Consider the following 15303-nt stretch of genomic DNA (forward strand, 5'->3'; position numbering starts at 1 on the left):
TGGTATCTGACAAAAACAAAACTTAAAAGCATCTAGAATATATATTTACAGATTTTTTTAAAAAGATCAAACTTTTCCAGTCAAATTGTTTTGAAAAATTCCAAAGTATGCCATGTTTAACCAACAGTTTGCTTCCAAATAGGAGTGTCCTTGGAGAAACTAAGTATCAATTTTCAAACAACTATGTTCCTCCATTTGGTTGCTGGAATCATTACGATTAAAACAAAGATCTTTACTTCAATGTAAATTAATATGGCTAAAGACGCCAATCCTGAGTTGTTTTCTTTTTTCTCCATTAAATTCACTAGTACACATACATATCACTTTGAAGCACCATCAAAAACAGAAATGGAAGACACAATAACAGATGGAAGATTATCTGCCTCTGGAAGAGCCAAAATTAACGTAGACTTCATTTTCCTGATCTATAAAGTATAACCACATTCTCCATGATTATTTCTTTCTAAAATGCTACATATTTGAAGGCAGACTTTGTGCCCTTCCTCCCATCCCCTACATCCCCCCACCAATTGATAGTAATTAACACGGATTCTGGAGTCGGCTTGCCTAGGTTTGAATCCCAGCTCAGCCAGTTATTTTGTGAACTTGGACAAAATACTTAAAACTCTACTCAGTTTCCTAATGCGTAGAGTGGGGATATTAACAACAGTACTGATCCACACAGTTGTTATGAGGCAGAAATAAGATAATGTGGGTAAAGCACTTAAAACAGTGACTGATACAATGTATATGAGTTTTCAAATTTGCCATCACCATCATTCACTGCTTATGGGAAGAGATCTTGACTATGCCATATGAAGAAAAGAATGTCATATTGGAAGATATATTAGGTTAAATCACCAAATATATGAGTACAAAACACAAAAATGACTTTTTAAACATTTACCTTAGCTTCATACAATTCAGGAAACATTTTTTAAAATATTTTAATAAACAGACATGGATGCTATAAAATACTTTGTGGACCAAACTTAAAACTATAGAGAAAAATTAACTCAGACAGTAAGTTTAAGTACAAAAACACCTGGAAATGTAGCACAGTATCACCACCTAGTGGATACTGCATTAAAAAATCTTACAGATGGTGCTTGCCCTACTTATTTGTAAGGCAAAAAGCCTTTTCAAATAAAAGCACATTCTCTTCACGAATGTAACGGGGATTTCAAAATAGAAAATAAATTATTTTAATAGCAGTACTGTCCAGCACTATAGCTAAAATACCTCCTACTAAGTCTGTATCTCGAATTTGTTTCTAAAACAAGGGAAGAGTTAAAAGTAGTTTTTTTTCAGAAATTTAAAATGTCAAAGTCACCATACAAGCCACCAGATATACTTCACCATGACTTAGCAATTAATGCAGAAAATATTAGCCATAAAAAACTTAGGAACTTCAAATCAGTGTTGTAAGGTATCTTAAAAAGCCATTTTATTCAACCTACTTGCTATCTGAATCTCTTCTGAAGCATCCTTGATAAATAGAATCTTGGCTCCAGAGAGTATAGGTAAACTTACTTTTTTTCTGGGTCCGTTCCCCTGCAGAGACTAAACAATTAGAAAATGTATGTTTTTCATGAGTTGAAATCTGTTGGCCTTTGATTTACAGGTGTGAATAGTCCAATCCTTCCAAAGAATTATTCCTCAACTATGAGATCTTACGAAGTTATGGGATCTCTGCTCTTCCAAGTTAAACATCCTATATATTCTTTTAGCTATTTCTCTTCAACAGAACTATAAACACTCATCATCTGTTCATGCTCCTTTAAACAGTTCTATCATTTCTAAAAATGACTGCATCCAATATAAAAAATAATATGCCATGAATGGTCTGGCTAATGCAGAGCAAGGACAGATTACCACCTCTCTCTCCATATTCTACTTCTCTTAAGGAAAAACTTTCATGGTGAGGCAGAGTAGCAGCCAAAAACTCACAGGCTCGGAAGTCAGACCAATCTATGTTCTTAAGTAGTTGACTGATGCAAGTTACCTGATGTGTTTGACTTTCAGTTTCTCCAGCAGTCAAACAGAAATCAACATCTGCCTCATATAAATAAGATCAAATGAGACAGTATTTGTAAATCAGCCAGTATAATGCCTAGCACACTATAGGTGCTCAATAAATAATAGCAATTATTATTAATTTTTCCTCCCTCTTCTTCATTTTGCATATGCCATACACACACATATATGGTTCAACTGAACTGAAATGACTTAAGTTTCAGTGAAAAATCAATGCAATGTGTAATATTTTTCTCATCAGAACAATACAGTATCTCTATTTGTCTGATGGCGGTGCAGAGTTCAAATTAAAGTAATATTAAATTCATCAAATGCTCATTTTTTTAAAAGCACAATATAAGGATATTTTAGATTACTTCACTGTGACAAAATTTCTTATCCTAGAAATAATTTCCAAATAGTAAAGAATTTAGTGTTGGACTTAGGAATACGTGTTAACAAATATATCCTCCATTTATCCATCTTTTATAATTTTCTCAGCTATACAGGTTTTAGTATATTGGAAATGTTGTCTTGTTGTCAACATTTAAATACATTAAAAAGTACCCTAAATAACAATTATCCCTAAAGTAGCAAAATGCAGCATAAGTAAAACAACATAAACTATTCATAATTGGTTGAAATCTCTTTGCCCTTAAAAGTTTGATAATGATGAAGAATTCTACTGCTATTGTAATGGTCGATAGTAACTTATTTTTCTCATTTTAAATAAACAGCAATAGTTTTGAAATCACATCCTATTATAAAAACAACACATATTTTCAACTAAATACGTGTGTAAGTACTAAACACTAGAGTAAATTAAAAATTTTAAAACTAGGTCAGGGGGGCTTCCCTGGTGGCGCAGTGGTTGAGAGTGCCCCTGCCAATGCAGGGGACACGGGTTCGTGCCCCGGTCCGGGAAGATCCCACATGCCACGGAGCGGCTGGGCCCGTGAGCCATGGACGCTAAGCCTGCGCGTCCGCAGCCTATGCTCCGGAACAGGAGAGGCCACAACAGTGAGAGGCCCGCAAGACTAAGTCAGGAAACTCAGGTACAAAAGGGTTAGAATGTCTCATTATCAAATATGTGATTTATTTCCTGAAATTAGTTTATGGTTATATATCATACTTCTTCTAGGATGTTCACTTCATTCCATACTAAAAAAACTTCATTCAGCATACATTTACTCAATATTTATTATATGACATATTTATGAACTTTATGGATATACAGCAGGGGTTGAATTCTTTTTGAAATAAGGCTAGACGGCACTGACTTAAGACAAATACTATTCTCATTTGAAGCGAGGACCAAAGATTAAACCACTTGCCTTATTAATTCCAAAACCACAATCAAATACAGAACTCCTATGCTTTTTCTAGTCCATGGTTCCTAAGTCATATTTAAATTTCCATTAAAAAAAAGTATTCATATTATTTGCATGATGCTTTCTTGTTTTACTTTTTAATGAAATTCTAATTATTTTTAAAATAATAAATGCTAACCTAATGAACTTGAATTGATTTCTTTACAGAAATATTTTACTTGAAAGTGAGCCTAAAATAATAGTCCACTATTTAGAGGGTACAGATAAAAATTGAGTATCTCTCTTCTTCTCCTTTCCTGGTCGTTAGACAATTATAAAGAAAAAAAAATGTCAAGCCCAGTGGCGGTTGAATTCAAACTAGAAATACACTACATTATTTATTTATTAGAAATAAACTGAATTAAGCCATTTTTATTAAGGTACGTTGTGACAGGCTAAGCACATTCCTGAAATAACTTTGAGAAGAAGGAGGAAGAGACCAGAAAGCTAACATAATTTCTCTTGCCAAAATGACATGCTATGCTTAAACTGAGGAATGACTGTATCAATATTTCCAAATAATTTACATACATAGATGCATTAGAAAAGATAGGTATCCACTAGGTATCCACTAAAAGAAAATAAAAATAATATGTGAGGAAACACAACACATTGGAACCTTCCTAATGTTATATAAAGATAATACTCTGTATCTACAGAATTTCATATAAGGTAGAAAAAGTTCAAAAAGATGTATTACTGGGCCTAAAAAACTTATGGACCAAATCTTTTTATGATATTCTTTAAAATAATCCCATTTACAGACTTTAATAACAATAACTGCAAGGCCCCACAGGGTCTCTAGCTTATCAATACTTGTTTTTATTTTGTTTGTTTGTTTTAAGAATTACCTTCTAATCAAGAAATTCAGTTAAGTCTAATTTTTAAAAAATATAATATCAAACATATCTATATGGTAACTCTTGAAAAATATTCAAAACACATATAACTTCAGGATGTTTCTAAAAGCAGCTCTGTAGAGCACCTTTTAATTCACAGCATTCCAAAAGATCTCTTAAAAGGGCAGGGACTCAACACTTAAACATGAATTAGAATAATGATTCCTTTAATACATGGAGTAGAATAGTTTCCTCCTTCTTGCCAGACTAGAGAGAAAAAGGTTTTTTTTGTCTCAGAAATATGCCTAAAAAACAAAAGCCTTGCACCAATGGTATCAGATAAGAAATTTGTTTTTCCTAAATTGCACATTTTGGGGAGAATTTTGACTTCATATCTCCATTACAAAATAATTATTTGAGTGTGCTTTCTTGTCTAATTAAAAAAAAGTTTCTGTAAAAACATTTGTCCTACAGTCACTGTTATAACTAAAGAGTCAATCTACTTTCTAAGCACTAAATAGAGTACAGCTTGACCCCAAAGAGTGTGTACAACCAAAGACTTTGCATTTATTACTCAAGACTACACTTGTATTTTTACCTGTGCATAATTTTATACTTGCAAATGAACAGTACCTTCCAAATCCACTCATTATTTAAAACCCAGAGAAAGCATAATCCAACACTTAAGACAGTTCACACAGTTATTGAAAAGTTTACAAATGTAAAATTGGATTGAAAAATGAATTCTAGTCACAGTTCTAAGTTTGCATGTCAACGTTAGCATATCCAAACAATACTTCTCTGTAAGGGAATGACAACCCAATGAATGTACTCCAAATAGCAGACACAGAATCCAAAATTAATCCCCCCAAATCCTACCAAGCATTTGTTCCCTAATCTACAAAATAAGACTAGATCAAATAATTTCTAAACTTCCTTTAAATTCTAATGTTTTTTGGATAATGGAATCAAATACCAGTTACTTTTAGTTTTATAATTATGTCACCCTGCAAGTCACTTGTTTTTATCCTCTCTGAAAAGATGCAATTGTATTTAAAATATTTCAGCAAAAATTTATTTCCTACAAGTTTTATGAAATTTATTGTAAAATCTCCTTTGGTAACTTTGGTGAGTTAAAAAGTGCCCCACAAAAAGACAGGTCAACTTGGAACCTGTAAATATGACCTTATATGGAAAAAGAGTCTTTGTAGACATAATTAAGTTAAAGATCTGGACACGCAATTATCCTGGATTAGGGTGGGCCCTAAATCCACAAACATTGTCCTTGTAAGAGAAAGAAGATGAGAGGAAGTCCATGTGAAGACAAAGGCAGATACTGGAGTGATACATCTATAAACCAAGGAACACCATGGACTGCAGAAGGTAGGAGAGAAGCATGGAATGGATTCTCTTTTACAGCCTCCAAAAGCAACTAACACTGCTGACATCTTAATTTTAGGCTTCTAGCCTCCAGAATTCTGAAATTTTTTTTAAGCCAACAGATTTGTGGTAATTTGTTATGGCAGCCAAAGGAAACTGATAGAGTAGTGTATTTCAGAAAGAAAACCCCTTTTAAAAGGTACTGTCATCAACACAATTTATCTTTGCCCATGATATATTTCATATTAGGAACAGTGAAAAGTCTTCATCATTTCTAGATTTTTAACAAAAATCAACAACTTGATTCCTAGATAAACACAGAAGAGCCTCTATTTTATAACATTTACTATCTATGTGAGTCTATTTTACCTTATGATTGAAATTATATTTACTAAAATGTTAAACAACTTTTCAATCAATATTACCTAATCATTTGTAAATATTTTTCAAAGACTTTGCTACTTTTTCTGAAGAGAATTAATAAATAAACTTGTATACAAAAAAGTTTCCAAGATTTTTGAGTGGCCAACAGTATCAAAGAAATATCATGAGATAGCTATGAATAATTTTACTTTCCCATCATTATTCAGGCTTTTGGAGCAAGTCTTAAACTTTTCTCAGTTCTTTACCATTTAACTTCCTTGGGTCATATATATATATGTGTGTATATATATATATATATATACGCATATATACACATATATATTTAAAATACATATTTCTGATACTTAAAGCACAAAAAATCTGATGTGATCTGCGGATCACCATGGTGCCTAAAAGAAATTTCAAAATTTCTACTTAGTTTTCATTATGGAAATAGTCTAAATAATAAGTCTATTTTTAGAGTTCAAGATATTTCTGATATTACCACATAAACCTCTGAATGTCCTGACTATTTGGCCACTGAAAAGTCTTATTCAGAAAGATATAAAAAGTTAGGAAATTCACAACTGCATAGCAACCCAGCTCACAAACAAGTCTGGATGTAGGTGGCAGAGGTATGTTAAGCCTATAAATAACATAGGGTAAAATGAAGTAACGAAATTCTAGCAGTTTCTGAGGTACTATAACGGTGAATAAGCATATGAAAAACATTAAATTCCAGAATATCGACTTTGATTTCAATGAGTCAGCGATACTCCAACCGGCAAATATATAAACTGGAACTAACAAATATTTCACAATTTCATATCTTTGAAAAACTCTTTTCCACACATAGAATGTATAATGTCTATTATCTGCTAGCAAGTATTTATGAGCATAAGTAAATTTCCAAACTAAAAATATGGAGACTAAAGTAATCACAAAAAACTGAATTCTCCGTTTCCAAACTAAGCAAAGAAAAGACCTGATTTTCTTAAGAGACAGTAGGTGAGGAAAGGAAAAAAAGAGAGTAAAAGAGAAAAAGTAGAATAGCTGAGGAAAGTGTAGGCAGGCTTCATGACTACTCCGGTCACCAATAACAATTCCACCATTAACCACCACAAAAGCACAAAACAGAAACATTAGAAGGATGTAGGGCCAAGTCAAAAGGAAAAGCATACTCAAGTTCTTAAAGGACATGGAATAAGCCAAAAGGAACTGAAGAATTTTCCTGAATTCTGAAAATGGTCCTTTAATAGAGGGAAGCCTCTCTTCTTTCTTCTTTTGTAGCTCGGTTTTCCAAGCTTCAGTCAACTTTTGTGCAATGACGTTTCCTGCGCAGAAGATAGTCCAGATGATATTTGTTTGACGAAACATGAAGCCACAAAATCCAAGCAAGGCTGAAGTTTTATGATTTCCATAAAGACACATCAAGTAGGCAAAAAGAGTAAAAAACATGGATCCTGCTTCTGTATAATAAAGGAAGTTAAAAAAATAGAGTGTGGGAAATACTGCTAATGTTAATGTTGACAAGATTCTCTGGATACTTGAGGCAGCCTACAAGAAGAGAAAACACAGTTCACAATAAAACAAATAGGCTGTTTCTGCTGAACTAATGAACTAAAAAACAAAAAACTGCCTGAGTCTTATTTTAAAAAATTATTCAACATTAATGTTATTTCTGGCTTTGCAAAAACACAGTATATATTTATAAGGGCACTTTCTGATACGTTTAGGTACACCTAGCAGTTTGGAAACCAGTAAGACAACACATGTGTGTGTCAAAGCCTAAAATACTTTGAATCATTCAACAAATAGTTAAGGAGTTATTGTGTGCAAGACAATGACCTCAGTTCTATGGGGAACACAGAGACAAATGGGACACAGTGCAGGTGGTTCCATTTCAGTGAGCTTATCTTTGTGCCTTCCATAAGCATTCACTTAGCCATCATCACCGATTTCTTTTAAAGATATCCCTTCAAAACTTTGCACTAGAGAGAATATAAATATGTATATAACATTTATACCACCATACACAATGATCTTACTATTTTATGATGAAATTACAGGGATCTTCCTGAAAATAGTGGGCCTAGTCTAAAGTTTTAAACATCTTCTTTTGGGCTGATAGTCTCAGGCAGAATTTGAAAGTATTCTTATCTTCTTGAATTCTATCATCCAGTTAATCTAAATCACCAAGCCAGACCATGCCATTACCTTGATTAAAATTAAGGGCTGTCCATCACCTATTAGATAAAGTTTAAAATGCTTTCCATGACATAAAAAGATATTCGTGACTTCTCCCCTACCTTCTTCTACAGGCTTCTGCAGCCTCACGTCCCTGTACTTTATAATCTTATCATTCCAAATAGCAATTCCCTGCGTCTTGTTGTTCAATGCCTTTCTACTTTTGCTTATGCTATTAATCCTGTCAGGATTCATTCCCATCCTACAGTCCTATCTGTCATCAAGATTCAGCTCAGGTACCATCTTCTCTGTGAAGCCTTACCCAATGCCACCCACACCTCTCCCTCCCAGTCGGGGTGCAACAAGTGTTCCTCTGCTCCTTCTCTGTATCCTCATAGCGTTTTATAGCTATTGCTCTCTCATAATTTACACTATTGAAATCATCTCTTTAAGCTGAAAGTAACTATTATAATTAATATTTATTGATTCCTTACTATATACCAGGCAATATTCTAAGCACCTTCCATTTATTAAGCTCTTCTACTCTTCAGAACAGTCCTATGAGGTAGAGTCTATATTTTTTCCCATTTAACAGACGAAAACAAGGAGTCATTAAGGGGTAACCTGCAAAGTAACACAATTAGTAAGTGGATAGAATTCAAACCCAGGTAATCCACCTCCAAGGTCTGCATTCTTAAATCATAAAAAATTGCTTGGTAACGTCTGTTTCCCCTAATGAAGATATAAATTTTATAAGAAAAAGATTGTGTCATTTACCTCTGTAATCTCAGTGCTTAGCATACTGAGATATTTACTGAACTGGTTTAATTCATGAAAATTTATAGATTTTATTTAAAAAGTAGAGTAATTCAAGTATTTAAACACAAATATCTTCTAAAATGGGGGTAGGGGACTTGCTTTATCTTTACAAAAGATACACAAATATTAAATGTTAAATACATTTTTCACCAAATTTCATAAAACAAATTCACCATAATTGTGGAATTGACTGTACATAAACTTAAATATAATAAATTATTCTGAAAACAAACCTTATGCCTGGGTTGCACCTTGCGGAGAAGCAAATATAGTAAATAGAAGTTGCCAACACTGAAAAGAAGATTAACAAATCTGAGCATTCCAATGGAGCAGACAACGTGTTCCGACCATCCAAAGATCCAACTGGCAGGTTTGACCACTCCAACTGACAGCAGGTATAAGCCAGGTAATGTAGTAATCATGGGGTCCCACTTTAAAAAAAAGGTCAACAATGAAGCAAAAGCAAGAGGTAATACTGATAGGACTGACACAGAGATGTCATCTTTACCAATAATCAGGCATTTTGGGAAGTTATCCTAAGTCACAGTTAAATGAGCAAATTAGATGCCTCCTCTAAAGAAAAGTTTATCTTATGTTTTGTCCCTGTACCTGCTTTCTGACTGTTAAGGTACAAGCAACCAGTAGAAAACAACTTAAACTCAGTTTCTATTTTCCAAGATATACTCTTTGGAGGGCCTGTAATTTGGTGATTGAATTGCAAATGCTCCAGTTTTAAAAAGCCTGGAATCATCCGCTGGAACTCGGATGGATTTGGAGAAAAAAATGTTTAAAGAGATTAAAGCACAGGATCCATAATGACAACTACAATGTAGAGAGCCATGAATTGTGCCAAATCCTCTGTATATAATCCTTCAACAAGCCCTATAGTAGATAGTATTTTACTGTCACTTTTCAGATGAGTAACCTGAAACTCAGAAAATTTCCAAGCGACATGACTAGTAAATAACAGTGCCAAGATTTAAAATCAGGTCTTTCTCTAACTATAGACTTTATGTTTCTAACCACTACTCTACAATGACTTCACCAGAAGAGAAGGATAAAATGTCTGTTTTTGTATCCATATCTACACAACTATGTAGCCAAATATATACTCAAACATGCTGGCACTTCACTGGTTGCCAGTTTATCCAGTTAACAGAAGGTTGCTAAAAACACCAAGGATGGAATTAATGTAACGTCTCACTTCTTAGTAGCTGAAGATTCCCCCCTCCCCCTCCTATCCGACTCCCAAAATACACAGTGAGATGCTTGACAGGTGAGCTAAAGTGAAATTTTCTGACATTTCCTAGGAGCAATCCAATGCCTCTAATCCCGGGATTGGCAAAGAAAAACTAGGAGAGCTTTCATCATTAGCCAAAAAGAGGGGCAGTAACTCAGTTCCCCATTAGTTAATCTCCCAGAGCTTTTCTTGCTAGGAGACAGATATGCTGTTTATTCATTCATTTAGCAAATATTTTACAGGTCTCAGAGACAGGAACAAAAGATTGCCCAGTTCCTTTCCTGTTTGGAGTGGAGGGAGCTAAGGATAAGGTAGGAGAAATTAGAACTGGGGCCAGCTCTCCCCTTTCTAGCCTGTCCGAGGGTGCAGACAGGTTGGGGACCCCACCTGCGAGAGGGAGAAATGGCCCTCACAGTAGCGCTGTGCCTGCGGCAGGTGGAAGATCTCGTCCATGTAGGGCTCTCGCAGCGCCCGGCTGAAAGCAGAGAAAAGGAGGCAGGACACTAAAAAGGTACAGCTCAGGGCTGCCGAGAAATAGTATCCCTCCAGCTGCGCCATTCCTGCCCGCATAGCCAAGAATCTAGTCCTGGAAAATATGTGCGGGATTCTCAGGTCCCCAGAGTCGAGCTTGACATTCGGGCTCGAAATGGGCGCGCAAGGAGGGACTGGCCGGAGGGAACTGAGCATAGCCGGAAGGCAAAGGATGCTGGGAAGAGCGGACCCTGAGCTTCCGGAAGGGTCGGGTCACTGTTTTCCGAGCGAGGAGTTTAGGTAACGCACCGGACCGTTGCCCTGTCAATCACGTTGCGCAGGGCGCACTGAGTGGTCAGAGCAGCCGGAAGGGGCAGACCTCGGGGGATCTGAGGGCGCTGGAGTTGCGCAGCTTGTAGCTTTGAAATGAAAGCAGCTGCTTATCCTGAAGGTCTTTGTTGGCTTTTTTCCTGCTGTTCCCAATTCTCACCAGAAGGTGGCGGCATTTCCCCACGTTTGCAATCCCCAAGCTCTAAAAATTTGCACCTTCTCCCGCCCAGGTTATTTTTTTTCCTCTCAGGTGATCTGAATTACTGAAACATTCAGTTCCAAAGCATTTGATTTCATCAACTTTGGAGGGTGGGAGGGGGATCGTTGGTTGTGGGAGTTTCAGATTAAACCTTGAAGGTCCAGAGAGACCCTTTACTGCTGAATGAACTTTACTAAGTCATTTTTAGATTAAAAGAGAGCTCTTTCAAAATGTCGGTACTCTGAACGAGGATTTATTTACATTATCACTCATAGTGCATTCGGATAGGCAGATCCAGTACTCTACGGGAGTTGGGGAAAGCAATTTTAGAAATTGGGGTGTTTTAGTTAAGGAAGGCGTATCTGTGCCTGTAAGTTTGATCGTTCTTAACATCTCTATTGCAGCGTTCTGTTTTTCCTACTAAATAATAAGCACGAGCATCTTAATGGGTGGCACTATGTATCATTTATATTTGTAGTCCCCAGAATGGCTTTCACATATTAGACACTTAAATTCGAAGACTTTTATAGTTTGCGTTGACTTCACACAATTCCAGTATTGGGGGTTGGAGGCTGGAGGTGAGAGAAAGTATTTGAAGAATGCTGGAGATAAATTATGTTTTGTAATTTTACCTTGTGCTAGCAGGCAATATTTTGTAGAAAAATGATCTCTTGCATAACCTCAGTCACTGTTGTCTTTGGTGGGAATAAATAAAAAATGAGTCAGGATATTTTTAGAGTTGCAAGCCTCAGGGTTTTCAGTTCAACTCTTTCTCTGGGTCAAAGGTAATTCACACTCTCCAATTTAAGCAACTTTCTCAAATTAAGCTGACTGCCTCTCTATTCAGTCTCTGCAATTTCCTTATTAATAAGAGGGGTATGAAGTGAATATGTGGTGGGATAAGAACATATATAAACCACTGGAATAAAATCATGTCAGAATCCTTCTGTGATACATAGTTTTGTTTTCCCTGTTCTCTCCCATTTTATTATTTAGTCCATGCTGTACTTAATCTATTTGAAATCATGTTCAGATGATCTAGGCTTCAAGAGGTTGATATGATCTACAAGTAACTGACTCCAGAACCCATGACTTTCTCAATTATGATATACATACTGTAGGGGCAGAAAAAATACCTTTTTCCTCTACTCTTTTTACTGAACTCAGCTCCGGCTGCTTGCAGCCCCCCAAATCAATACTTGAGAGAGAGACAAATGCTGGTAGAAAGGAAAGCTGTTTTTAATCAGAATGGTGCCAGTCTGGGGAGATGGTGGCCTCAGTGTCCCCCCAAAAAATCTCCAAAGATTCTGCTTGGCCATTAAAGTTTTTAGAGGGAAAAAAGGAAGTAAACTCATTTATCATTGAGATCGGGGGTCAGAGTCATCGCCATCCCCCCGCCGTGTGCAGGTTAAGGTGCAGGTTTGTCGACTTCTTGTGATTTTTCTTTAAATGCTATCTTGTTCACACAGTTTGTTCACGAGTTTACTAAAGGGGAAGCTAGGGAAGAGAGCTGGTCATATGTTAATTACTTATTCTTCATTTCCACTTCTTTGATCTATGGAAAGAACCAACATCTTAGCAAGGTATTGTGTGATCAAAAGATTTGAAAGGTGTGCTAGGGCCAGAGAAGAGTAAAACATGGGGGTGCCTGCTTTATAGTTAGTGTCAAGACAAAAGGGGCCTCCTGCAGAGAGCTCCTTCCTGACAAAAGCTGCTTACACTCTTCTAAGTTCTCAACTGGGACATCTGTAACAAAAGACAGATTGAGAAGAAAAAAGCATACAAATTTATTTAATATAAATTTTATGTGATATGGGAGCCTTCATAAGGAAGTGAAGATCTCAAGGAATAGTTTAAACCTGAACATTTTGGGGCTAGGCTTGATGGAGAGCAGAAAATCATGGAAGGATATGATAGGGCAAAGAATATGAGGTAAGTGTATTAAGCTGAAGGAAACAGCAATGCCAGCTCATTCAGATTCCTCTGTGTCCCTTTGATAGGGACAGAGTAAAGGGACAAAGTGGGTGATTAAATAGTTAATCCCACTAGGGGATCGTAAGTAGAGAAAAAATATGGGATACCCCTGTAAGTTAATGATCACTCGAGAAAGCAGGTTTGCTTAACCACAAAACCAAGCAGGCTTGCTTAGCAACAAAACCATGCAACAGAAGCATGAGACATGCCCCCAAATAATAAAACAATGGTGGCATTAGACTTATATTCTGCCCAGTGAGTTCAGTAAGTTAATGATTCCTAGTACATGCTCCTCCGGGCAAACTAAAAACAAAAATATAAGGAAAGGGTGACATTATACTGAAACCTGAGATGATTTACCATTTTTAGTGTATGTTACTGCCTTTTTGTTCAGTTCCATTGTGCCAGGACAGTCCTGGCTTGACCATGTAGGGACAAGAAAACTCCCCCACCTGACGTGGTGAAGGAACTGATGATGGAAGAGTGACGCCTACTCAAGAATGAGAAAGAAAGTGGTCTTTTCCCCCGCCTCACTTTTCCTTTGATTACAAAACTGTAGTTCACTAAGTTCTTGGGGCGTGGCACCCTCTCCCCTGCCCACCTGTAAGCCTCACAAGCGTCCTATTCTAATAAATCACTTCTTATTTATCACTTTGCCTCTTGCCGAATTCTTTCTGTGCTGAGACATAAAGAACTGGAGTTCCTCAGAGCCCCCCCGAGGTCCATTTCTGCAGTTTCACCTTCGTCTTCAGAAATAACAATGCTTCTTTCTTCTGGGTATAGGAAGGTCTCCTCTCATGTGAGGGTTTTATGACCTACTTCAGGGGAAGGTAAGAATGTCTTTCCTAGGTTTTATTATCTGCTTCATTGGAAGGTCAGATAGTCCTTCCTGCGCATCTATTTCTCAAATTCCTTACACCTGAAATATTCAATATGCTAAAGTGCCACACTGTGGACTAGCGTGTCCTGATCCCCTGTCAATACCTGAAAGACTACTGACCTTCCCTCGAAATAGTGGACATTTTTTGAAGGTAGTAGAAAAAGGCCAGCCATTCATGCCATGCGTTTCTCTCTGTAATGATTGCCACCAAGATCTTACATTAAATATCTGATCCCTATATATATCCCACACATCCCTTTAAGATAATTGGAAAGTTTTAAGGAAATAAGGGGTTTTAGATGTGTTAGTTTCATTAATAATTTACTTGCCTTCATTTTACAGAAGCTGAAGTTAAAATAAGTGCTTTACCTGAAATCATGTAGGAAGTTAGTGGCAGAGCCATGAAATTAGAACATCAGACCAAAAGTAATAAAATAACATGATAAACTTATGGCTTAAAATAATCTTCAATTTATACTGAACTGAATGTTTCATTAGTCCCAATAACCTTTTATTTACATTCTATTCCTTTGTGTTTCCATTCACCAAGTCAAAAATACAGGTTTCTTTTTTTTTTTTAATTTCCATGGTGAAGACAAATTGCATCAAAATCTGCTGAGGAGCTTTGTGAAAAACTAGATTCCAGGGTACTATCTCACACCACTAAATAATAATTTTCACATAATAATCATCAGTGAAAAACATATTACTTAAGACTAAGAAACACTAAAGGCCCAATAGAGGTCTTCATAGAATACTCCACTAGTTTGTTGGTGAATTACTTTTACTGTCTGCAAATTGATGAAGTTGTTGTCACTAGTCTACTTTGGGATTATGATATCTCTCATAACCTATTAGTGCTTTTCCAAGGTCTGCCGCTAAATCAAGACCTCACATTAACATAGCCATTTCTAGGGATTTTAATGAAGTAAGTTATGTTTTAGTATATCTACATTTTAAAACTGATCACCATTAACATTCACCTTATGTTCTCCATTTTCCATAGGTCTTTATTTTGTGAAAAAGAGTCATCATTAGAATGTGTGGTCCTATCATCATAGATCCTCAATTAAACTTTTTATTTTGTCATTGTCTTGAATTATGATATAACAAGTTATGGCAAAATGGGCAATTTCTTTTGGAGTTCTAAAGATACGTAGTGTGTACAAGAAATAAATCTAGGGCTTCCCTGGTGGCGCAGTGGTTGCGCGTCCGCCTGCCGATGCAGGGGAACC

At 36.2% G+C, this 15303-nt stretch overlaps 1 protein-coding gene across 2 annotated transcripts; it reads right to left on the reverse strand.

Annotated features, from left to right (window-relative positions):
- Positions 1-6298: 6298 nt before the first annotated feature.
- ALG10 (ALG10 alpha-1,2-glucosyltransferase) lies at positions 6299-10911 on the reverse strand. 2 transcript variants are annotated; one of them, XM_007124068.2, is made up of 3 exons: positions 10602-10911; positions 9208-9405; positions 6299-7525 (listed from the first exon to the last, which is right to left on the reverse strand). In XM_007124068.2, the coding sequence occupies exons 1-3, from the start codon at positions 10899-10901 to the stop codon at positions 6470-6472; spliced, it is 1554 nt and encodes a 517-aa protein (XP_007124130.2). In that variant the 5' UTR covers positions 10902-10911; the 3' UTR covers positions 6299-6469. The 2 variants fall into 2 exon arrangements, with proteins under 2 accessions (XP_007124130.2, XP_007124131.1); XM_007124069.4 differs by having other exon boundaries at positions 6334-7525; positions 10628-10708.
- Positions 10912-15303: the final 4392 nt, after the last annotated feature.

Source organism: Physeter macrocephalus, chromosome 6, assembly GCF_002837175.3.
Source record: "Physeter macrocephalus isolate SW-GA chromosome 6, ASM283717v5, whole genome shotgun sequence".
In the NCBI taxonomy this organism is placed as follows: Eukaryota; Metazoa; Chordata; class Mammalia; order Artiodactyla; family Physeteridae; genus Physeter; species Physeter macrocephalus.